Source organism: Salmo salar, chromosome 25 (assembly GCF_965601325.2).
Source record: "Salmo salar chromosome 25, fSalSal1, whole genome shotgun sequence".
Classification (NCBI taxonomy): domain Eukaryota; kingdom Metazoa; phylum Chordata; class Actinopteri; order Salmoniformes; family Salmonidae; genus Salmo; species Salmo salar.
The window spans coordinates 14,130,729-14,154,594 of NC_138315.1; the positions used below are offsets into that span (position 1 = coordinate 14,130,729).

General features: G+C 46.4%; 1 protein-coding gene across 1 annotated transcript in view; it reads right to left on the reverse strand.

Annotated features, from left to right (window-relative positions):
* Positions 1–23,866, reverse strand: part of LOC106586190 (voltage-gated inwardly rectifying potassium channel KCNH7) — a 116,367-nt gene that overhangs the window by 20,002 nt on the left and 72,499 nt on the right. The window contains exons 10-12 of the mRNA XM_082968906.1: positions 12,631–12,836; positions 4,982–5,075; positions 4,577–4,810 (exon numbers count right to left, since the gene is read on the reverse strand). Coding sequence (XP_082825032.1) covers positions 4,577–4,810; positions 4,982–5,075; positions 12,631–12,836 — 534 coding nt within the window. The remainder of the gene's footprint in view (positions 1–4,576; positions 4,811–4,981; positions 5,076–12,630; positions 12,837–23,866) is intronic.

A 23,866-nucleotide genomic window follows, 5' to 3' on the forward strand; every position in this document is an offset into this window, starting at 1 on the left:
CAGGCCAGTACATCAGGAGATGTGGAGGAGGCCATAGGAGGGCAACAACCCAGCAGCAGGACCGCTACCTCCGCCTTTGTGCAAGGAGGAGCAGGAGGAGCACTGCCAGTGCCCTGCAAAATGACCTCCAGCAGGCCACAAATATGCATGTGTCTGCTCAAACGGTCAGAAACAGACTCCATGAGGGTGGTATGAGGGCCCGACGTCCACAGGTGGGGGTTGTGCTTACAGCCCAACACCGTGCAGGACGTTTGGCATTTGCCAGAGAACACCAAGATTGGCAAATTTCGCAACTGGCGCCCTGTGCTCTTCACAGATGAAAGCAGGTTCACACTGAGCACATGTGACAGACGTGACAGAGTCTGGAGACGCCGTGGAGAACGTTCTACTGCCTGCAACATCCTCCAGCATGACCGGTTTGGCGGTGGGTCAGTCATGGTGTGGGGTGGCATTTCTTTGGGGGGCTGCACAGCCCTCCATGTGCTCGCCAATGACGCTGTTGTATATGCTATTGCCTCATGGTTGACCAGGCTCTATCTGAACTACAGTCTGCCTTCATTGTAGTACAGAAAAACTTTCTTGACCTGAAATTGGTATTGAATGGAGGTGAAAAACTATTATGCACACAAAAATAACTCTGATTTAAACATACAGTTGAAGTCGGAAGTTTACATACACTTAGGTTGGAGTCATTAAAACTATTTTTTCAACCACTCCATAAATTTCTTGTTAACAAACTATAGTTTTGGCAACGTGGTTAGGACATCTACTTTGTGCATGACACAAGTAATTTTTCCAAACAATTGTTCACAGACAGATTATTGCACTTATAATTCACTGTATCACAATTCCAGTAGGTCAGAAGTTTACACAAGTTGACTGTGCCTTTAAACAGCTTGGAAAATTCCAGAAAATGATGTCATGGCTTTAGAAGCTTCTGATAGGCTAATTGACATCATTTGAGTCAATTGCAGGTGTACCTGTGGATGTATTTCAAGGCCTACCTTCAAACTCAGTGCCTGTTTGCTTGACATCATGGGAAAATCAAAAGAAATCAGAACAACAGCAAAGGACCTTGTGAAGATGCTGGAGGAAACAGGTACAAAAGTATCTATATCCAGGTCCGGGTGGGCATCTACCCGTGGTGGCGGCTCAGGAGCAGGACGCAGACCCCGGTCCACCGCTGGCTCACCCCACTTTAATGGCTCCCCTAGAGCGTGGTCGCTTGCCGCCGACCACGGACTGGGGACCCTCGCAGCGGGCCCCGGACTGGAGGGCGACTCTGGGAGCTCCGGACTGGAGGGCGACTCTGGGAGCTCCGGACTGGAGGGAGACTCTGCTGGCTCCGGACTGTGGGCCGTCTCTGCTGGCTCCGGACTGTGGGCCGTCTCTGCTGGCTCTGGACTGTGGGCCGTCTCTGCTGGTTCCGGACTGTGGGCCGTCTCTGCTGGTTCCGGACTGTGGGCCGTCTCTGCAGGCTCCGAACTGTGGGCTGTCTCTGCAGGCTCCGAACTGTGGGCTATCTCTAGACGGGGCACTGTCGCCGGAAGCTCTGGACGGGGCACTGTTGCCGGACACTCTGGATGGGGCACTGTTGCCGGACACTCTGGATGGGGCACTGTTGCCGGACACTCTGGACGGGGCGCTGTCGTTGGAGCTCTGGACGGGGACTGCGCACTGAAGGCCTGATGTGTGGGGCTGGCTTTGGAGGCGCCAGACTATTTACACGCACCACAGGGCTAGCCCGAGGAGCAGGAGCAGGACGTACTGGACTGGGCTGATGCACTGGAGGCCTGGTGCGTGGTGATGGCACTGGAGGTACCAGACTGGAGACCTGCACCTCAAGGCTAGTGCGAGGAGCAGGAACAGGGCGTACTGGACTGTGGGGTCACACTGGAGATCTGGTGCGTAGGCTTGTGACCCATCTTCCAGGCTGAATACTCAACCTAGCCCGGCGCGGGCGGAGCGCAGGCACAGGACGGACTGATTCATCCCAGACACAGTACGCATCGCCGGCTCTCAACGCGTACTGGGGACACCGCGCGCTCTACCGCATAACACGGTGCCTGACCATTACTACGATGCCTCCTGTAAGCACGGGAAGTTGGCTCAGTATTCCTTCCTGACTCAGGCCAACTTCTCGTGTGCCCCCCCAACATTTTTGGGGGTTGCCTCTCGGGCTCCCATAGATCCCGTAACTTTTCCTCACAGAATCTTCGCTCCTTCTGCCAAGTCCATCCGTCAACCCGATGCGCCAATCCACGCTGCTTGGTCTTCTTATGGTGGGTGGTTCTGTAACGGTCTTCGTCGTCCTCGGATGAAGGGGAAGAGAAATCAGACCAATATGCAGTGTGGTAAGTGTTCGTCATTTTAATGTTAAAACGGAACACTAATGCGACAAGCAAACAAAAGAACAACCGAACAGTTCCGTTAGGTGCAAAACACTAAACAGAAAATAACCACCCACAAAACCCAAAGGAAAACAGGCTGCCTAAGTATGGCTCCCAATCAGCAACAACGATATACAGCTGTCCCTGATTGAGAGCCATACCCGGCCGAAACAAAGAAATACCAAACATAGGAAAAAGGACATAGAATACCCACTCCAACTCACGCCCTGACCAACCAAAATAGAGACATAAAAGGATCTCTAAGGTCAGGGCGTGACAGGGAGTGGCAGCATCATGTTGTGGGGGTGCTTTGCTGCAGGACGGACTGGAGCACTTCACAAAATAGATGGCATCATAAAAGGGAGGAAAATTCTGTGGATATATTGAAGCAACATCTCAAGACATCAGTCAGAAAGTTAAAGCTTGGAGGTTAAAGCTTGACCCTAAGCATACTCCCAAAGTTGTGGCAAAATGGCTTAAGGACAACAAAGTCAAGGTATTGGAGTGGCCATCACAAAGCCATGACCTCAATCCTATAGAACATTTGTGGGCAGAACTGAAAAACTGTGTGCGAGCAAGGAGGCCTACAAACCCAACTCAGCTACACCAGCTCTGTGAGGAGGAATGGGCCAAAATTCACCCAATTTATTGTGGGAAGCTTGTGGAAGGCTGCCCGAATCATTTGACCCAAGTTAAACAATTTAAAGGCAATGCTAGCAAATACTAATTGAGTGTATGTAAACTTCTGACCCACTGGGAATGTGATGAAAGAAATATAAGCTGAAATAAATCATTCTGTCCACTATTATTCTGACATTTCACATTCATAAAATAAAGTGGTGATCCTAACTGACCTAAAACAGGGAATTTTTACTAGGATTAAATGTCAGTAATTGTGAAAAACTGAGTTTAAATGTATTTGGCTAAGGTGTATGTAAACTTCCGACTTCAGCTGTAGGTCACGCCTCTTGCTAAATAGTAGAAATCAGATTATTCAGTCGATTATGACGATAGATTATTATTCAATAGATTATGGCGAAATCATCATTGCGCATGTTGATCTTAAGCTTCCACAGGCAGTTTGGAACTCGGTAGAGAGTGTTGCAACCGAGGACAGATGATTTTTATGCTCTATGTGCTTCAGCACTCGGCAGTCCCGTTCTGTGAGATTGTGTGGCCTACCACTTTGCGTATGAACCATTGTTGCTCCTAGATGTTTCCACTTCACGATAACAGGACTTAAAGTTGACCGGGGCAGCTCTAGAGAGGTACAAATTTGACGAACTGACTAGTTGGAAAGGTGGCGTTCTATGAAGGTGCCACGATGAAAGTCACTGAGCTCTTTAGTAAGGCCATTCTACTTCCAATGTGTCTATGGAGATTGCATGGATGTGTGCTCGATTTTATACACCTGTCAATAATGGGTGTGACTGAATTAGCTGAATCAGATAATATGAAGGAGTGTCCACATACTTTTGCATACACTATACATGCAAAAAAAGTAGAAAAAAGAAGAAACCCACACACTGCTCTTGATAGTATCACTGCTCTTTAATAAGCTTTACGTATCGGCCTCACGGCCTTAGTCAGAGCTTTTGTGAGTTTTTTTAATTAGCACCCTTATTCTTGGTAGGTCAATGTCCTCATTGTGGTTTTACAGACGTGTTTAATACGTTTTATGTACACACTTTAGTTGAATATTTATGAAATGCATATTGTTATATTTGGTAGCACTTATTTTTTTCCCCTCGACTCCAACCCCATTCGATGTGTGGAACGCATGTGAGTGAAGCTAGGTCTACATAAGGGTGCTAATTAAAAATAATCACAAAAGCTCTGACGAAGGCCATGAGGCCGATACGTAAAGCTTATTAAAGAGCAGTGATACTATCAAGAGCAGTGTGCGGGTTTCTTCTTTTTATTCATTTTATTCCATTTTATTCAACAGTTACAACGCACCTGCAAAAATGATAGCTCAGATGTGCTAGTGCCTTTTGAATTTTGGTATACACTATGTATGCAAAACGCATCATACGGGCTGTATTTCTGTATTTAGAAAGTTATATATCTTGAAAATGTGATTGCTGACTAGCTAAATATGTTGGGACTATATCAACAATGGATAATGAAACAAATGTTGTTAATTGTGTGAGCACAGTAAGGGTTATGATTGTATTTCTGCTTACCAATGTTATTGTCATAAGAGGGAGTTCTCTCCATGCTGTCTCTTGCCTGGATGTCTCTGGTGTTAGTGGAGTTGAGCCCCAGTGCAGGGTCTTCCACCGAGGGACACCCCTGGATGGCCGGCCCCAGGGACCTCGGCTCTTCCTCCCCTGAGTGTTTCAGGTCAACTGAAGCTCTCTTTAGTCCTGAGTAGGACTCCCTCTCCGAGTTGTTTTCCGTTTCCTTGTTGCTTCCTCCTGTGTAATTGTAATCAACACGAGTCAGTGGAACACACCCGTGCTCTAGTGCCACAGAAAGAATGCACTGAACTCTTCTGGGACTTAGAAAGGTGCTCAGTGAAAAATAACAATAAAACAAATGCATGCACAAAAGGAAGCGCTCATGCGGAGAATGAATATGGAACCCACCTTTAGTTGGATGTGGTGTGAAGGAGATTCTTCTTGTGCTCTTTATGCTCTTAACATCTTCTGGATCTGAATCACTAGCGTGAGAATACGCAGCCTGTGTAGATGGAAACATCAACACGTACAATCACTGAAACTTCACTCTAAATGGCACCCTATTCTGTTTATAGTGCACTTATTTTGACCAGGGCCCAGAACTCTGGTGAAAGTAGTGCTCTAAATAGGATATAGGGTGCCATTTGAGATGCACACTAGGCCCATCTTGCAAATGTAATATAATATTATGCACAACTTTTGACCAGGGGCCAGGGCTATGGTCAAGGTAGTGCTCTAAATAAGAAATAGGGTGCCATTTGAGATGCACTTTAGGCCCATCTCGCATGTAATGTAATATAATATAATGAATATTACATAATCTGCTACAGCAACATATTATTGCAGTGGCAATGAGCATAGTTAAAGGCCCAGTGCTGTCAGACACTTGATTGTCCTGTGTTTTATATACACTCACAGGCTATTTTATTAGGTACACCCATTTAGTACAGGGTCGGACCCCCCTTTGCCACCAGAACAGCCTGAATTCTTTGAGGAAGTCTACACGGTGAAGGAAACATTCCCCACGGATGTTGGTGCATGCTTACGCGATGGCATCATGCAGTTGCTGCAGATTGGATGGAGGTATATCATGCTGTGAACAGCCTGTTCCATCTCATCCCAAAGATGCTCTATTGGGTTGAGGTCTGCGCAGGCCACTCAAGCAAACAGAACTCGCTATCATGTTCCAAGCGATGTTTTCCATTCCTCAATTGTCCAGTGTTTATTTTACTTTTTAGTGACAGGGGGCAGTATTTGGAAATTCAGATGAATGATGTACCCAAATTAAACTGCCTGCTACTCGGGCCCAGAAGGTAGGATATGCATATTATTAGTAGATTTGGATAGAAAACACTCTGAAGGTTCTAAAACTGTTTGAATGATGTCTATGAGTATAACAGAACTCATATGGCAGGCAAAAACCTGAGAAACATCCAACCAGGAAGGGGGGAAATCTGAGGTTTGTAGTTTTTCAAGTGATTCCCTATCCAGTATACAGTATCTGTGGGGTCATTTTGCACTTCCTAAGGCTTCCACTAGATGTCAACAGTCTTTAGAACATTGTTTCATGCTTCTACTGTGAATGGGGAGAGAATAAGAGGTCCTGGAAGTAGATGAGTGAGAAAATGACATGAGTTCAGTGGCGCGCACTCACGTAAGAGTTAGCTGTGTTCCTTTTCTTTTTTGAAGACAAAGGAATCGTCCGGTTGGAATATTATGGAAGATTTATGATAAAAACATCCTAAAGATTGATTCTATACATCATTTGACATGTTTCTACGGACTGTAATATAACTTTTTGACTTTTCGTCTGAACTTAACTGCGCGAGCACAGTGCATTTGGAGTACTCTATCGAACGCGCAAACAAAAAGAAGGTTTTTGGACATATATATGGACTTTATCGAAACAAATGAACATTTATTGGGGAACTGGGATTCCTGGGAGTGCATTCCGATGAAGATCATCAAAGGTAAGCGAATATTTATAATGTTATTTCTGAGTTTTGTTGACTCCACAAAATGGCGGGTTTGGTTTCGTCTCTGAGCGCTGTACTCAGATTATTGCAAAGTGTGCTTTCGCTGTAAAGTTTTTTTGAAATCTGACACAGCGGTTGCATTAAGGAGAAGTGTATCTATAATTCTTTGAATAACAGTTTAATATTTTATCAACATTTATGATGAGTATTTCTGTAAATTGATGTGCTCATTCACCGGAAGTTTTGGGAGGCAAAACATTTCTGAACATTACACGCCAATGTAAAATGGGGTTTTTGGATATAAATATGAACTTTATCGAGCAAAACATACATATATTGTGTAACATGAAGTCCTATGAGTGCCATCTGATGAAGATCATCAAAGGTTAGTGATTCATTATAGCTGTATTTCTGTTTTTTGTGACGCCTCTCCTTGCTTGGAAAATGGCTGTGTGGTTTTTCTTGTCTAGGTGTTGTCCTAATATAATCTAATGTTATGCTTTCGCCGTAAAGCCTTTTTGAAATCGGACAATGTGGTTGGATTAACGAGAAGTGTATCTTTAAAATGGGATATAATAGTTGTATGTTTGAGAAATTTGAATTATGAGATTTTTGTTGTTTTGAATCTGCCGCCCTGCTTTTTCACTGGCTGTTGAATTGTGTGTCCCGCGGGTGGGACGCTCGCATCCCACATTTCCCAGAGAGGTTAATCGCGTGCCCACTGGAGGCGTTTCTTCTTGTTATTAGCTGATAGTAGTGGAACCCGGTGTGGTCGTCTGGTGCAATAGCCCATCTGTGACAAGGATCAATGAGTTGTGCGTTCTGAGATGCTGTTCTGCACACCACTGCGCCGTTATTTGTCTGTTTGTGACCCACCTGTTCGCTTGCACGATTCTTGTCATTCTCCTTTGACGTCCCTCATCAACGAGCTGTTTTTCGTCCACAAGACTGCCACTGACTGGATGTTTTTTGTTTATCGCACCACTTTCTGTAAACCCTAGACACTGCTGTGTGTGAAAAACCTAGGTTGGCCCGCCTGGCACCGACGATCATACCATGCTCAAAGTCGCTTAGGTCACAAGTTTTGTCCATTCTATTTTTCAATTGAACAGTAACTGAATGCCTCAAGGCCTGTCTGCCTGCTTTATATAGCAAGCCAAGGCCACCTGATTGACTGTCTGTAGGAGCGATCCATTTATGTGAACGGGATGGTGTACCTAATAAACTTGTCAGTGAGTGTATATTTCTACACTATGAGGTTTGAATAATACTGTGAAATTGTGAAAATGATGATAATGCCAAGTGCTGTTGAAAAGACTGTCTGAAATCTCAACCTGTTTTGGTGGGATGGAGTTTTAACATGCCTGCCTAGTGATAACTCCAGGTGGTAAATTAGTTAATAGACCAATAAGAAAGAGTTCCAAACCTCTCCGCTAATAACAGATCATTTTCAGTTTTCCCCTCCCTACTCAGACCATTCACAAACAGTCCTAGCAACAACAAAATATAATATCTTTGCTAAGAAGCATTTTTTTTTTCTTTTTCACCATTTTAATTGAAAACAAACACTGTGAGCTACTGAATTGTTACCCAGAAATTATTTGAAATTGAGATAAAGAACAGATGCATTGGACCTTTAAGGAATGCTAAGTAAAGCCAGCGTAGATTCAGTACCATAATGTCATCGTCATGCAATGACCTTTTCGAATACTTTGGAAGACAGGGAGTGGTTTTTGAAATAGTATTACTGATTTACCAGGATTATATTTAAGTGATAATGCCCTCGAAGCCGGTGTTTGGCTGGCAAACTGTGCCAATATATCCTCCAAACACCGGCTTCGAGGGCGTTATCACATTTATACAACGGGTTACCAACATATTCAAATAATGCTTTACATACACTACTGTTCAAAAGTTTGGGGTCACTTGGAAATGTCCTTGTTTTTTAAAGAAAAGCAAATTTTTTGTCCATTAAAATAACATAAAATTGATCAGAAATACAGTGTAGCAATTGTTAATGTTGTAAATAACTATCATAGCTGGAAACGGCAGATTTTTTATGGAATATCTACATAGGCGTACAGAGACCCATTTTCAGCAACCATCACTCCTGTGTTCCAATGGTACATTCTGTTAGTTAATCCAAGTTTATAATTTTAAAAAGATAATTGATCATTAGAAAACCCTTTTGCAATTATGTTAGCACAGCTGGAAATTGTTGTTCTGATTAAAGAAGCAATAAAACTGGCCTTCTTTAGTCTAGTTGAGCATCTGGAGCATCAGCATTTGTAGGTTCGATTACAGGCTCAAAATGGCCAGAAACAAAGAACTTTCTTCTGAAACTCGTCAGTCTATTCTTGTTCTGAGAAATGAAGGCTATTCCATGCGAGAAATTGCCAAGAAACTGAAGATCTCGTACAACGCTGTGTACTACTCCCTTCACAGAACAGCACAAACTGGCTCTAACCAAGTATATATTTTCAGAGTTTCAATGAGTTGTAAAAATGTCTCAGAAAACTCTGCTGAATTCCCTCAATTGAAGGTCAGCTAAATTAACCTAGGCTACTTAACGTTACTAGCTCGGTATTTTAAGTTGTTATATTATCATTAGAAGTCTATTATCAGGTAAAAGCATAGACTTATTATTAATAATTTCTCAAATATTTATTAGCTAATCATTCAGTCGAATACACTATGCTACAGACATTGAAGTTGTCTTTGAGCGTTAAGGGAATTCGGTCCACGAAATTGTTATTATATTTTTCAATCTTGAAATACAAGGGTGAATGTTATTAATCAGTGACTGAAATTTCGCGCTATGTGATATTCACTTCTGGACTTGAAGACTTGGAGAGCGCTCAAAGCATTGTAGAACACCCCTCTTAATAACAGGGCGTGGTTTTGGCTTAACTGCGTTGGGAAAAAGAAAAACGGCATCAGGACACTGTTGTTCAGAGGAGCTAGTCAACAATACAGCTAACACAATCACTTCAAACTGTAGCTGGAAAGACAGCAAACTTGCTGCACTTTGTTTCATTTTACCTTTTTAAAATGAACATTTCTTTGTATACAGTGCATTCGGAAAGTATTCAGACCCCTGGACTTTTTCCACATTTTGTTACGTAACAGCCCCTGGACCTACCACTCCAGGAATCTGAGGTGCGGGTGGCCCTCCGCCCCCTCTGGACATTGAGGGGGCCCTGGCGTACTCTGTTCGTTCCATCCTGGATTCGAGGCGTCGGGCAGGGGGACTTCAGTACCTCGTGGAGTGGGAGGGGTACGGTCTGGAGGAGAGGTGCTGGGTTCCGGTTGCGGATGTTTTGGACCCCGAACTGCTGCGGGAGTTTCACCGTCGCCGGCCGGATCGCCCTGCGCCTCGCCCTCCAGGTTGTCCCCTAGGCCGGTGTCGGCGCGTTAAGGGGGGGGGGGGGGCACTGTCACGACTTCTGCCGAAGTCGGCTCCTCTCCTTGTTCGAGTGGCGTTCGGCGATCGACGTCACCGGCTTTCTAGCCATCGCCGCTCCATTTCTCATATGTCCATTTGTTTTGTCTTGTTCCATACACACCTGGTTTTCATTCCATAATCACACTGCATGTATTTAGTCCTCTGTTCCCCTCCATGTCTTTGTGTGTAATTGTTTCGTGTTACATGGTTATCGTTACACGCCCAACTGGTTTTTCATGTGTTTTTTGCACACGGTTTGTTTATTTTTTATTACAGTGTCTTTAATTGAACATTTATCGTGACTTACACTTTTGCCTTGTGGGCTGGAGGTTTTCAAGATGCTGCATTCATCTGTTATTTTCTCTACTGCTATAATAAAGTGTGCGCTTGTTCAATACTCCCTGCTCTCCTGCACCTGACTTCTCCACCAGCAGCGCACAGCCCTGACACTTATTCCAAAATGGATTAAATAAACAATTTTCCTCATCAATCTACACACAATACCCCATAATGACAAGACAAAGGCAGGTTGTTAGAAATTTTAGCAAATGTATTAAAGATTTAAAAAAAAACTGAAATACCTTATTTATATAAGTATTCAGACCCTTTTCTATGAGACTCAAAATTGAGCTCAGGTGCATCCTGTTTCCATTGATCATCCTTGAGATGATTCTACAACTTGATTGGAGTCCACCTGTAGTTAAGTTCAATTGATTGGACATGATTTGGAAATGCACACACCTGTCTATATAAGGTCCCATAGTTGACAGAGCATGTCAGAGCAAAAACCAAGCCATGAGGTCGAAGGAATTGTCTGTAGAGCTCCTAGACAAGATTGTGTTGAAGCACAGATCTGGGGAAGGGTACCAAAACATTTCTGAAGCATTGAAGGTCCCTAAGAACACAGTGGCCTCCATCATTCTTAAATTGAATAAGTTTTGAACCATCAAGACTCTTCCTAGAGCTGGTCGCCTGGCCAAACTGATCAATTGGGGGACAAGGGCCTTGGTCAGGAAGGTGACCAAGAACCCGATGGTCACTCTGACAGAGGTCCAGAGTTTCTCTAGGAGAAATAGGAGAACCGTCCAGAAGGACAACAATCTCTGCAGCACTCCACTAATCAGGCCTTTATGGTAGCATGGCCAGACGGAAGCCACTCCTCAGTAAACGGCACAAGACAGCCTGTTTGGAGTTTGCCAAAAGGCACTTAATCAGACCATGAGAAACCAGATTTTCTGGTCAGATGAAACCAACACTGAACTCTTTGGCCTGAATGCCAAGTGTCACGTCTGGAAGAAACCTGGCACCATCCCTACGGTGAAGCATGGTTGTGGCAGCATCATACTGTGGGGATGTTTTTCAGCGGCAGGGACTGAGAGACTAGTCAGGATCTAGGGAAAGATGAACGGAGCAAAGTACAGAGAGATCCTTGATGAAAACCTGCTCCAGAGTGCTTAGGACCTCAGACTGGGGCAATGGTTCACCTTCCAACAGGACAACAACCCTAAGCACACAGCCAAGACAGCACATGTCCTTGAGAGGCTCAGTCAGAATGTACTTGAGTGGCTCAGTCAGAGCAATTGAACATCTCAGGAGAGATTTAAAAATAGCTGTGCAGCGACGCTCCCCATCCAATCTGAGAGATTGATAGGATCTGCAGAGATGAATGGGAGGAACTTCCCAAATACAGGTGTGCCAAGCTTGTAGCGTCATACCCAAGAAAACTCTAGGCTGTAATCGCTACCTAAGGTGCTTCAACAAAGTACTGAGTAAGGGTCTGAATACTTATGTAAATGTGATACCTGTTTTTTCAAAATTTGCAAACATTTCTTTAAAACTATTCATTATGGGGTATTGTGTGATGATTGATGAGGGGGAATAAACTATTTAATCAATTTTAGAATAAGGCTGTAATGTAACAAAATGGGGAAAAAGTTAAGGTCATAAAAATGATATCAGCTGATTCATGATAACGACTGGCTGAGTAACATTGCCTGCCTGTCTGTCTCGTCCCAACTCCCGACACATTCATTACTATGGGACAGCTGGAGATCAAATTTGAATATTGAAACAATGTTGCAAATGTCGGAGAGACAGACAGCAAGGTTTATACAAATCTCCGCTGTTGAAAAGTAAATGTTAGTCTAAAGAAAATGTGAGATAATGTCTAGATGGTTTTTATAGTGGAGATCAACTTTATAAATTGCCTGGCTGGGTTGATGAGACAGTGGATTGCGCAGTCAGATGGAACAGAGTAAATAGGCATTTTAACATCATAGATTTAGCCGGTGGTAACTTGTGGAATAGACACAGGCTGGAATGTGGTTTTAACCGGTTGTATAAAATATTTTATCTTAGACAATCTCATATGGCAAGTCTTATTTTTTTCTGTTATTGTCAGGACTATTTCATTGTTAGAATATGCTACAGAATAGGATGCATCCCAAATGGCACCCTGTTCCATATACTCTATAGTGCATTACTTTTGACCAGAGCCCTATGAGCCTTGCTCACTAAAAGAAGTTCACTATAATGGGAATATTGTACCATTTGGGACACCACCTATGTTTACTGACCACACAATTTTGACAGAGAACCCAGTAGGCTTGTGTTTGGACCATCTGATGTAAATGTACCTTGCCATTCTCGTCTCTGAGGTCGAATGTCAGCTCCAGATTTTTCAGGAAAAAATCAGCAAACTCAGGGTACATGTCAAGCACCTCCAAGAGATCTTCCCTCTGGATCGTGTGCAGGTCACAGTAACTCAGGGCTCTGACGTCCGCATTGGACTTCCCAGGCTTGGCGTACAGATGGATCATTTCTCCAAAGATGTCATTCTTCCCTGGTGAGTAGAGAGCGAGAGAGTAGATTGGGTTAAGTTCTTAGAGAGAATTATCAGAATATTCTAGACATCAGCAGATCTGGTTTGAGTCTCTCAGTAAATATAAGATGATCATAAACTCGGCCATAAAAGAAACGTCCCTTTTTCAGAACCCTGTCTTTCAAAGATAATTCGTCAAAATCCAAATAACTTCACAGATCGTCATTGTAAAGATCTGCTTGTTCAATGAACCATAAACAATTAATGAACATGCACCTGTGGAATGGTCGTTAAGACACTAACAGCTTACAGACGGTAGGCAATTAAGGTCATAGTTATGAAAACTTAGGACACAAAAGAGGCCTTTCTACTGACTCTGAAAAACACCCGAAAGAAAGATGCCCAAGGTCCCTGCTCATCTGCGTGAACGTGCCTTAGGCATGCTGCAAGGAGGCATGAGGACTGCAGATGTGGCCAGGGCAATAAATTGTAATGTCCGTACTGTGAGACGCCTAAGACAGCAAAAGGGAGACAGGACGGACAGCTGATTGTCATCGCAGTGGCAGACCACGAGTAACAACACCTGTACAGGATCGGTACATCCGAACATCACACCTGCGGGACAGGTACAGGATGGCAACAACAACTGCCTGAGTTACACCAGGAATGCACAATCCCTCCATCACTGCTCAGACTGTCTGCAATAGGCTGAGAAAGGCTGGACTGAGGGCTTGAAGGCCTGTTGTAAAGGCAGGTCCTCATAAGACATCCCCGGCAACAATGTCGCCAATGGGCACAAACCCACCGTCGCTGGACCAGACAGGACTGGCAAAAAGTGCTCTTCACTGACGAGTCGCGGTTTTGTCTCACCAGGGGTGATGGTCGTATTCGCGTTTATCGTCGAAGGAATGAGCGTTACACCAAGGCCTATACCCTGGAGCGGGATCGATTTGGAGGTGGAGGGTCCGTCATGGTCTGGGGAGGTGTGTCACAGCATCATCGGACTGAGCTTGTCATCATTGCAGGTAATCTCAACGCTGTGCGTTACTGGGAAGACATCCTCCTCCCTCATTTCGTACCCTTATCCTGACATGACCCTCCAGCATGACAATGCCACCAGCCATACTGCTCGTTCTGTGCGTGATTTCCTTCAAGACAGGAATGTCAGTGTTCTGCCATGGCCAGCGAAGAGCCCGTATTTCAATCCCATTGAGCACTTCTGGGACCTGTTGGATCGGAGGGTAAGGGATAGGGCCATTCCCCTCAGAAAGGTCCGGGAACTTGCAGGTGCCAAGAGTGGGGTAACATCTCACAGCAAGACCTGGCAACTCTGGTGAATGAGGAGGAGATGCACTGCAGTACTTAATGCAGCTGGTGGCCACACCAGATACAGACTGTACTTTTGATGTTGACCTCCCCCCTTTGTTCAGGGACACATTATTCCATTTCTGTTAGTCACATGTCTGTGGAACTTGTTCAGTTTATGTTTCAGTTGTTGAATCTTGTTATGTGCATACAAATATTTACACATGTTAAGTTTGCTGAAAATAAACGCAGTTGACAGTGAGAGGATGTGTCTTTTTTTGCTGAGTTTATATTCTCAGAAGATAAGGAGAACAGCTCTGTCTGTCTGTGTGTAACACAGGAGACTGTTGGGGAAAGGACGGCTCATAATAATGGCTTGAATGGAGCATATGGAATGGCATCAAACACATGAAAACCATGTGTTTGATACCATTCCACTTAAGGTGCCACCAACCTCCTGTGGAGTGTAGACTAATGCACTGGACTGGTGTGGAGAAGGACGGCCTGTCTGGGTTTGCCTTTGAGGATATGAAAAGTAGAGTGCCTATTTTCTTTCTGTCTCTATATGCGTTGTCAACTCAGGTCTGTACATCAGTGGTCTTGATCCAGAATTTAAACAAAGTAATACAGTATACAGTATATCCGATAGAAACATATTTGATGTGATGAGCAACGTTTGAGTTAGTGATCAACATACTTTGCTTGTTCAACTACAAAAAGGAATCGATTGTTGTGATAATGAGATGCAATGCATTTGTTATATTTGGAATTACTGTTGTATAATGAATTATATTATGCTCTTTACAAACGTGAGAGACCAGTTTGTCAGCTCTCAGCGGGTGGCGTGTATACGGAGTGCATAGTTTAAAGGGCATCTTAAGCCACTCGTCATCGGTCTCAAGGCGGCCTTTCAGTGGTGCCAGGTCTTAGTAAATGTCAACCCATGTGCAGCATTTTGTGTGAATGAGATGCAATAGGTTGGACTGCTGTGTGGCTTTAAGTGACCTATGAGGAGTGGCCTCCAGCCTCAGTGTTCCACCTCAGCAGGGACCAGATACTTCCCTAACACACGACAGCAGCACAGCAGAGTGGCTCAGAATAGAGGCCCACACTCAGCTCTCACACCAAGGCTTTGTATCATGATTACAATAGAACACTAGCCCACTACAAACAATTCACATGTTTTTGGTTCTCAAAAGCATCCATTAAGCCTATACATACAAATGGATTTCTCTGTGATATATTAATACTGTATGTTTTGTTATCAAATACGCTGATCTACAGTACGCATATTCAACACCTAAATGTATTTTATAATAGTTACTACTAGTCTTATCTGGTTAGGATTTCCCAGCTAGCTCAGTGGATCTGGGCCGATACCGGGCGAGAGTCCGGGCACTTGGGCTGAGAGTCAGACTCGGCCAACGTCATATGGCTAGGCAGTATTACTTATGGCTAGGATACGGGGATTGAGCTCGGGTCGATTCCGGTATGAGTTTTCTGGTCCAAATGGGGCTCGGGCCATTTGGGGCTACTCTCTACTCTCTGGCAGATGATTACACGGGCTGCTTTATATAACATTTCATTATTTATTTATTTATCATATTTTCTCATTGTTTTTGTGATAAAAAAAATAGAATTAACATTTCAATTAAATTCTTTTAGAGTCCTGTTTAAGTAGTATTTTAGTATTTTGAAACTTTGTGCAAGGCAATTGATAAGCATTAAAAACTTTGTGCATGGAGCCCCCCGAGTGGCGCAGCGGTCTAAGACACTGCATTGCCATACAAACTGCGTTGCTACAAATGCTAGTTCGATACCTATACCGGCAGCGACCGGGAGACCCATGAGGCGAAGCACAATTGGCCCAGCGTCGTCTGAGTTAGGGGAAGGTTTGGCTGGCCGGGATGTCCTTGTCCCATCACGCTGTAGCGACTCCTGTGGCAGGCCGGGTGCACGCACGCTGAAACGGTCAACAGGTATACGGGTGTTTTCTCCGACAAAACATTTTTTCGGGGTGGATGGGTATAATTTGTATGCATAAAATGTGTAATAGTAACATTTAAAATTACCAAATTACTAAATGTGCATCGGGCCGCTTCTGGGGGTATTCTGGTAAGATGCCAGCAAAGTAGGCTGAATTCCGGTAGACGGAAATGGCCCGATGTACTTGGGGCGATTCTGGGCAGTCATTCATTTTGATTCCGGGCCGAGTTCGACACCCGATTCCAGGCTGATTCAATCAATTCCGCCCCCCCTGGGAGAGGGCCGCTTCTGGGCCGATTCCTCATTGCTAGCTGGGTTTCCTTCTCACATTTAGATAAGAACAGTGACTAGAGAAATTAAGCGGTGCCAGTTCTTAAAGGAAACCCGAATTCCCGCCTCAGCTGACACATCAGCTGAGATGGTACCAACTAGAGGCTAGTATCAATCACGTCTATCTTATTGGGTGGGTATTTCATCTTTACGATTATGCTGCCGTTTGCGGCTACTGCTACTATGTGATGGCTTCTTGCTTTGATTCGACGCTGCTGTGTAACTAGATGTTTCTCACTATGGTGCTGTGTTCTGATATAATATTTTCTTTGCGAATGCTCACTAGTTGTGTTTGAACCTTGCCCACGTCGTTCAATATGGTCATGTTGCAATGTTTGGCTGCTGTGGGGATGTCACTGATTGCGAGAATCAACCATGTTGCTGCTCTATTGTTGTCAGTCAATAGCGGCTACAATCTAGCTAGCTAAGTAGAATTAGCCTCGGGAGTAGCCTATCATATAACTACTCGTTTGGTCCCAATACCGGCTTTCAGGCAGATTCGGTGCGTTCCGTGAACACACACCCCATCATGGGGAATCATCCCCTGTCGTACAAGAAGGGAGTAGCCTATGCTAGGCTAGCATACAGGCAATGAGTCAGCAATTACCTAGTTCTGCTCTCCTGCGTCTGACTTCCCTGCCACCAGTTACGCACCCCTTACAGAATTCCACACCCATGAAATGGAGTCAGCAGGAGCAGGTGCCCATGGTATGGGGGTCGAGGAGCGCGTCCAGGAGCAAGCGGCGATGATCCACCATCTCGGCGCCGCCATCGACCGCTTCGTCCAAAACATGGACCACTGGGAGAGACAGGAAGTTCTTCCAGCGCCTCCACCAGCACAACCAGGGCCTCCACTACTCGCCTCCCCTTCATCTGGTCCCAGTTGGATTCGTCTCGGCCTTCCCCGGGAGTACAATGGGACGGCTGCACGCTATCAGGGTTTCCTATTGCAGCTAGATCTCTACCTGGCAACCGTCCACCCCGCTCTTTCTGGCTGTGAGAGGTTGTCCGCCCTTGTCTCGTGCCACTCAGGGAAGGCCCTGGAGTGGGCCAACGCCGTGTGGGGAGAAGGAGATGTGGCGCTGGACCATTTCGACTATTTCACCCGCCGTTTCCGGGCAGTCTTCGACCACCCGCCTGAGGGTAGAGCGGCGGGTGAACGTCTCTACCATCTGAGGCAGAGGACGAGGAGCACCCAGGAGTTTCGCCATGTACTTTCGGACCCTGGCCGCCAGCGCGGGATGGAACGACAGGGCCCTGATCGACCACTATCGCTGCAGTTTGCGCGAGGACATCCGTCGGGAGTTGGCCTGCAGGGACACCACCCTCACCTTCGACCAGCTGGTCGTGCACCATCTGTGGCCGCAGAGGTCACACTGCCGATCGGTGTCGGGTTGGTTCCTCTGGGAGTCGAGGCAGCAGGCAGGGCACTCTGGCGTCACCCCAGATGAGAAAGCACCATTCTCACCCAGATCCCTCTGTTGCACACGTTTTTGTTTGTTACTTTTCCTGAGTTTTCCCTGCATTCCCAGCATAAGGCACTCGTCGATTCAGGCACGGCTGGGAATTTTATAGACAGATCATTTGCCCATAGGTTAGGGATCTCCATCATTCCAGTGGCTATGCCCTTCCCAGTTCACGCCTTAGACAGTTGACCATTAGGGTCAGGGTTGATAGGGAGGCCACCGCTCCTCTGGGCATGGTGACGCAGGGGGGTCACACGGAGAGAATCTGTTCCTCATTGACTCTCCTGCATTTCCCGTGGTGCTAGGCCTACCCTGGTTAGCTTGTCATGACCCCACTGTTTCATGGCAATGGAGGGCTCTCACGGGGTGGTCGCAAAAGTGCTCGGGGAGGTGTTTAGGGGTTTCCGTTGGTGCTACAACCTGGTACATATCCGGGAGGGAGACGAGTGGAAGACGGCGTTCAGTACGACCTCAGGCCATTATGAGTACCTCGTCATGCCGTACAGATTGATGAATGCTCCATCAGTCTTCCAAGCCTTTGTAGACGAGATTTTCAGGGACCTGCACAGGCAGGGTGTAGTGGTGTATATTGATGACATTCTGATATACTCCACTACACGCGCCGAGCATGTGTCCCTGGTACACAGGGTGCTGGGTCGACTGTTGGAGCATGACCTGTACGTCAAGGCTGAGAAATGCCTGTTCTGTAACGATCGTCTGACAGAGGGGACCAAGATGCAGCGTGGTAAGTGCTCATATTAACTTTAACCTGTTAGGGCTAGGGGGCAGTATTGACACGGCCGGATAAAAAAACGTACTGATTTAATTAATCTGGTTACTACTCCTGCCCAGTAACTAGAATATGCATATAATTATTGGCTTTGGATAGAAAACACCCTAACGTTTCTAAAACTGTTTGAATGGTGTCTGTGAGTATAACAGAACTCATATGGCAGGCCAAAACCTGAGAAGATTCCATGCAGGAAGTGGCCTGTCTGACAAGTTCTGTTTCATCTTGGCTCTTTTTATTGAAGACTGAGGATCTTTGCTATAACGTGACACTTCCTACGGCTCCCATAGGCTCTCAGAGCCCGGGAAAAAGCTGAACGATATCGAGGCAGCCTCTGGCTGAAACACTTTATCGCGTTTGGCAAGTGGCCGATCAGAGTACTATGGGCTTAGGCGCGTGCCCGAGTCGACCCCATGCTTTATTTTCTTTCGTCTGTTTACCTAAACCCAGATTCCCGGTCGGAATATTATCGCTTTTTTATGAGAAAAATGGCATAAAAATTGATTTTAAACAGCGGTTGACATGCTTCGAAGTACGGTAATGGAATATTTAGAATGTTTTTGTCACGAATTGCGCCATGCTCGTCACCCTTATTTACCCTTTCGGATAGTGTCTTGAACGCACGAACAAAACGCCGCTATTTGGATATAACAATGGATTATTTTGAACCAAACCAACATTTGTTATTGAAGTAGAAGTCCTGGGAGTGCATTCTGACGAAGACAGCGAAGGTAATAACATTTTTCTTATAGTAAATCTGACTTTGGTGAGTGCTAAACTTGCTGGGTGTCTAAATAGCTAGCCCTGTGATGTCGGGCTATCTACTGAGAATATTGCAAAATGTGCTTTCACCGAAAAGCTATTTTAAAATCGGACATATCGAGTGCATAGAGGAGTTCTGTATCTATAATTCTTAAAATAATTGTTATGCTTTTTGTGAACGTTTATCGTGAGTAATTTAGTAAATTCACCGGCAGTGTTCGGTGGGAATGCTAGTCACATGCCAGTCACATGCTAATGTAAAAAGCTGGTTTTTGATATAAATATGAACTTGATTGAACAAAACATGCATGTATTGTATAACATAATGTCCTAGGGTTGTCATCTGATGAAGATCATCAAAGGTTAGTGCTACATTTAGCTGTGGTTTGGGTTTATGTGACATTATATGCTAGCTTGAAAAATGGGTGTCTGATTATTTCTGGCTGGGTACTCTGCTGACATAATCTAATGTTTTGCTTTCGTTGTAAAGCCTTTTTGAAATCGGACAGTGTGGTTAGATTAACGAGAGTCTTGTCTTTAAAATGGTGTAAAATAGTCATATGTTTGAAAAATTGAAGTTTTTGCATTTCTGAGGAATTTGAATAACGCGCCACGGGATTACACTGGCTGTTGAGTAGGTGGGACGCACTTCGTCCCGCCGAGCCCTAGAGAGGTTAATGACACTTTAATAAATAAAACAAGAAAACGAAAGCCAACAGTTCTGCCAGGTGAACACACAAGACAGAAAACAACTACCCACAAAAACCCAAAGGAAAACAGGCTGCCTAAGTATGGCTCCCAATCAACGACAACGATGTACAGCTGTCCCTGATTGAGAGCCATACCAGGCCAAAACAAAGAAATACAAAGCATAGTAAAAACGACATGGAATGCCCACACTAGTCACACCCTGGCCTAACCAAATTAGAGAATAAAACCCTTTCTATGGCCAGGGCGTGACATGTTCTTCCAACAGTCCATCTCCTTCCTAGGGTACCACATTTCCACCTCAGGGGTGGAGATGGAGAGTGACCGCATTGCACCCGTGCTTAATTGGCCGACTCCTACCACGGTAAAGGAGGTGCAGCGGTTTCTAGGGTTTGCCAATTACTACCGGAGGTTTATCCGGGGTTTTGGTCAGGTAGCGGCTCCCATTACCTCACTGCTGAAGGGGGGACCAGTACGTTTACAGTGGTCGGCTGAGGCGGACAGGGCTTTTGGTCACCTGAGGGCTCTGTTTACCTCGGCTCCCGTGTTGGCCCATCCGGATCCCTCTTTGGCATTCATAGTGGAGATGGACGCGTCCGAGGCTGGGATAGGAGCCGTGTCTCTCAGTGCTCGGGTACGCCACCGATGCTCCGCCCCTGTGCTTTCTTCCCAAGGAAGCTCAGCCCGGTGGAGCGAAACTATGACGTGGGGGACCAGGAGCTGTTGGCTGTCGTCAAGGCCTTGAAGGCGTGGAGGCATTGGCTTGAGGGGGCTAAACACCCTTTTCTCATCTGGACTGACCACCGCAATCTGGAGTACATCCGGGCAGCGAGGAGACTGAACCCTCACCAGGCAATGTGGGCCATGTTTTATACCCGTTTTGTTTTCACCCTTTCTTATAGACCAGGTTCCCAGAACGTGAAGGCAGACGCACTGTCCCGGCTGTATGACACAGAGGAGCGGCCCGTGGATCCCAGCCCCCATACTCCCGGCCTCCTGCCTGGTGGCGCCGGTAGTGTGGGAGCTGGACGCAGACATTGAGCAGGCGCTACATGCAGAGCCCACTCCCCTCCAGTGTCCCGCTGGGTGTCTGTACATTCCGTCTGCTGTCCGTGACTGGCTGATCTATTGGGCCCACACGTCACCCTCCTCTGGTCATCCAGGCATCGTTTGGACGGTGCGTGGTCTGAGTGGGAAGTACTGGTGGCCCACGTTGGCTAAGGACGTGAGGGTTTATGTTTCCTCCTGCTCGGGGTGCGCCCAGTGTAAGGTTCCTAGGCACCTGCCCAGAGGTAAGCTACACCCCTTACCCATTCCACAACAGCCTTGGTTGCACCTGTCGGTGGATTTCCTCACTGATCTTCCTCCTTCACAGAGTAACACCACGATCCTGGTCATTGTGGACCGGTTTTCTAAGTCCTGCCGTCTCCTCCCTCTGCCGGTTCTCCCTACGGCCCTACAGAATGCAGAGGCCCTGTTTACCCACGTCTTCCGGCACTACGGGGTGCCTGAGGATATAGTGTCTGATCGGGGTCCCCAGTTCACGTTGAGGGTCTGGAGGGCGTTCATGGAACGTCTGGGGGTCTCGATCAGCCTTACCTCGGGTTTTCACCCGAGAGTAACGGGCAGGTGGAGAGAGTTAACCAGGATGTGGGTAGGTTTCTGAGGTCTTATTGCCAGGACCGGCCGGGGGAGTGGGCGGCGTTCGTGCCCTGGGCAGAGATGGCCCAGAACTCGCTCAGCCACTCCTTCACTAACCTCTCTCCCTTCCAGTGCGTACTGGGGTATCAGCCGGTTCTGGCTCCTTGGCATCAGAGTCAGACCGAGGCTCCTGCGGTGGACGACTGGTTCAGGAGTGCGGAGGAGACATGGGACGCCGCTCATGTTCACCTTCAGCGCGCCGTGCTGTGCCAGAAAGCCAGCGCAGACTGTCACCGCAGTGAGGCCCCGGTGTTCGCACCGGGGGAGCGGGTCTGGCTCTCGACCCGAAACCTGCCCCTCCGCCTGCCCTGCCGGAAGCTGGGTCCGCGGTTTGTGGGGCCATTTAAAGTCCTGAGGAGACTGAACGAGGTGAGTTACAGGTTACAGCTTCCCCGGATTACCGTATTAACCCCTCCTTCCATGTGTCTCTCCTCAGGCCGGTGGTGGCTGGCCCGCTCCAGGAGTCTGAGGTACGGGAGGTTCCTCCGCCCCCTCCGCCCCCTCGGACATCGAGGGGGCCCCGGCGTACTCCGTTCGATCCATACTGGATTCGAGGCATCTGGCGAGGGGCCTTCAGTACCTCGTGGAGTGGGAGGGGTATGGTCCGGAGCAGAGATGCTGGGTTCCGGTGGAGGACGTGTTGGACCCTTCAATGTTGTGGGAGTTCCACCGTCTCTGTCCGGATCGCCCTGCGCCTCGTCGTCCGGGTCATCCTCGAGGCCGGTGTCGGCGCGCTGCTGGAGCCGCTTGTCAAGGGGGAGGTACTGTCACGACTTCCACCGAAGTCGGCGGTCGGCGTCGCCGGTCTTCTAGCCATTGTCGATACACTGTTCATTTTCCATTTGTTTTGTCTTGTTTTCCTACACACTTGGTTTTCATTTCCTTCATTGTGTGTTGTGTATTTAACCCTCTGTTCCCCCCATGTCTTTGTGTGGAATTGTTTGTTGTAAGTGCTTGTGCACATGTTTGTTATTCTTTATACCGTTGGTTTTGCAATGAAACTGCTCCAGCTATTACTTAGTTCTGCTCTCCTGCATCTGACTTCCCTGCCACCAGTTACGCACCCCTTACACCTAGTTCCAACAGTGCAGTAGTATCTAACAATTCACAACAACGCACAGAAATCTAAAAGTAAAAGAATGGAATTAATAAATTTATTGACTAAAATACAGTAGAGTACACTATACACATATGAAATTGGTAAAACACTATGTGAACATTTTTAAAGTGACTAGTGTTCCATTATTAAAATGGCCAGTGATTCCATGTCGATGTACACAGGGTAGCAGCCTCTTTGGTGCAGGGTTGAGTAACTGGGTGGGAGCCGGCTAGTGATGGCTATTTAACAGTCTGATGGCCTTGAGATAGCTGTTTTTCAGTCTCTTGGTCCCAGCTTTTATGGACCTGTACTGACTTCACCTGCGGTTGCGGGCGGTGCAGTTGCGTTTATACAGCCTGACAGGATACTCTCAATTGTGCATCTATAAAACTTTGTGAGGATCTTAGGGGCTAAGCCGGATTTCTTCAGCTTCCTGAGGTTGAAGAGGCGCTGTTGTCTGTGTGGGTGGACCATTTCAGATTGTCAGTGATGTGTACGCCGAGGAATTTGAAGCCTTTCACCTTTTCCACTGCTGTCCCGTCAATGTGGATGGGAGTGTGCTGTCCTGAAGTCCACAATCAGCTCCTCCGTTTTGTTGACATTGAGGGAGAGGTTATTTTCCTGGCACCACTCCACCAGGGCCCTTACCTCCTCCCTGTAGGCTGTCTCGTCATTGTTGGTAATCAGGCCTACAACTGTTGTGTCGTCTGCAAACTTGATGATTGAGTTGGAGGCTTGCGTGGCCATGCAGTTATGGGTGAACAGGGAGGGAGCTGAGCACATGGGGCAGTAGTGGAGAAGGTGGAAAGTTTTAAGTTCCTCGGCGTACACATCACGGACAAACTGAAATGGTCCACCCACACAGACAGCGTGGTGAAGAAGGCGCAGCAGCGCCTCTTCAACC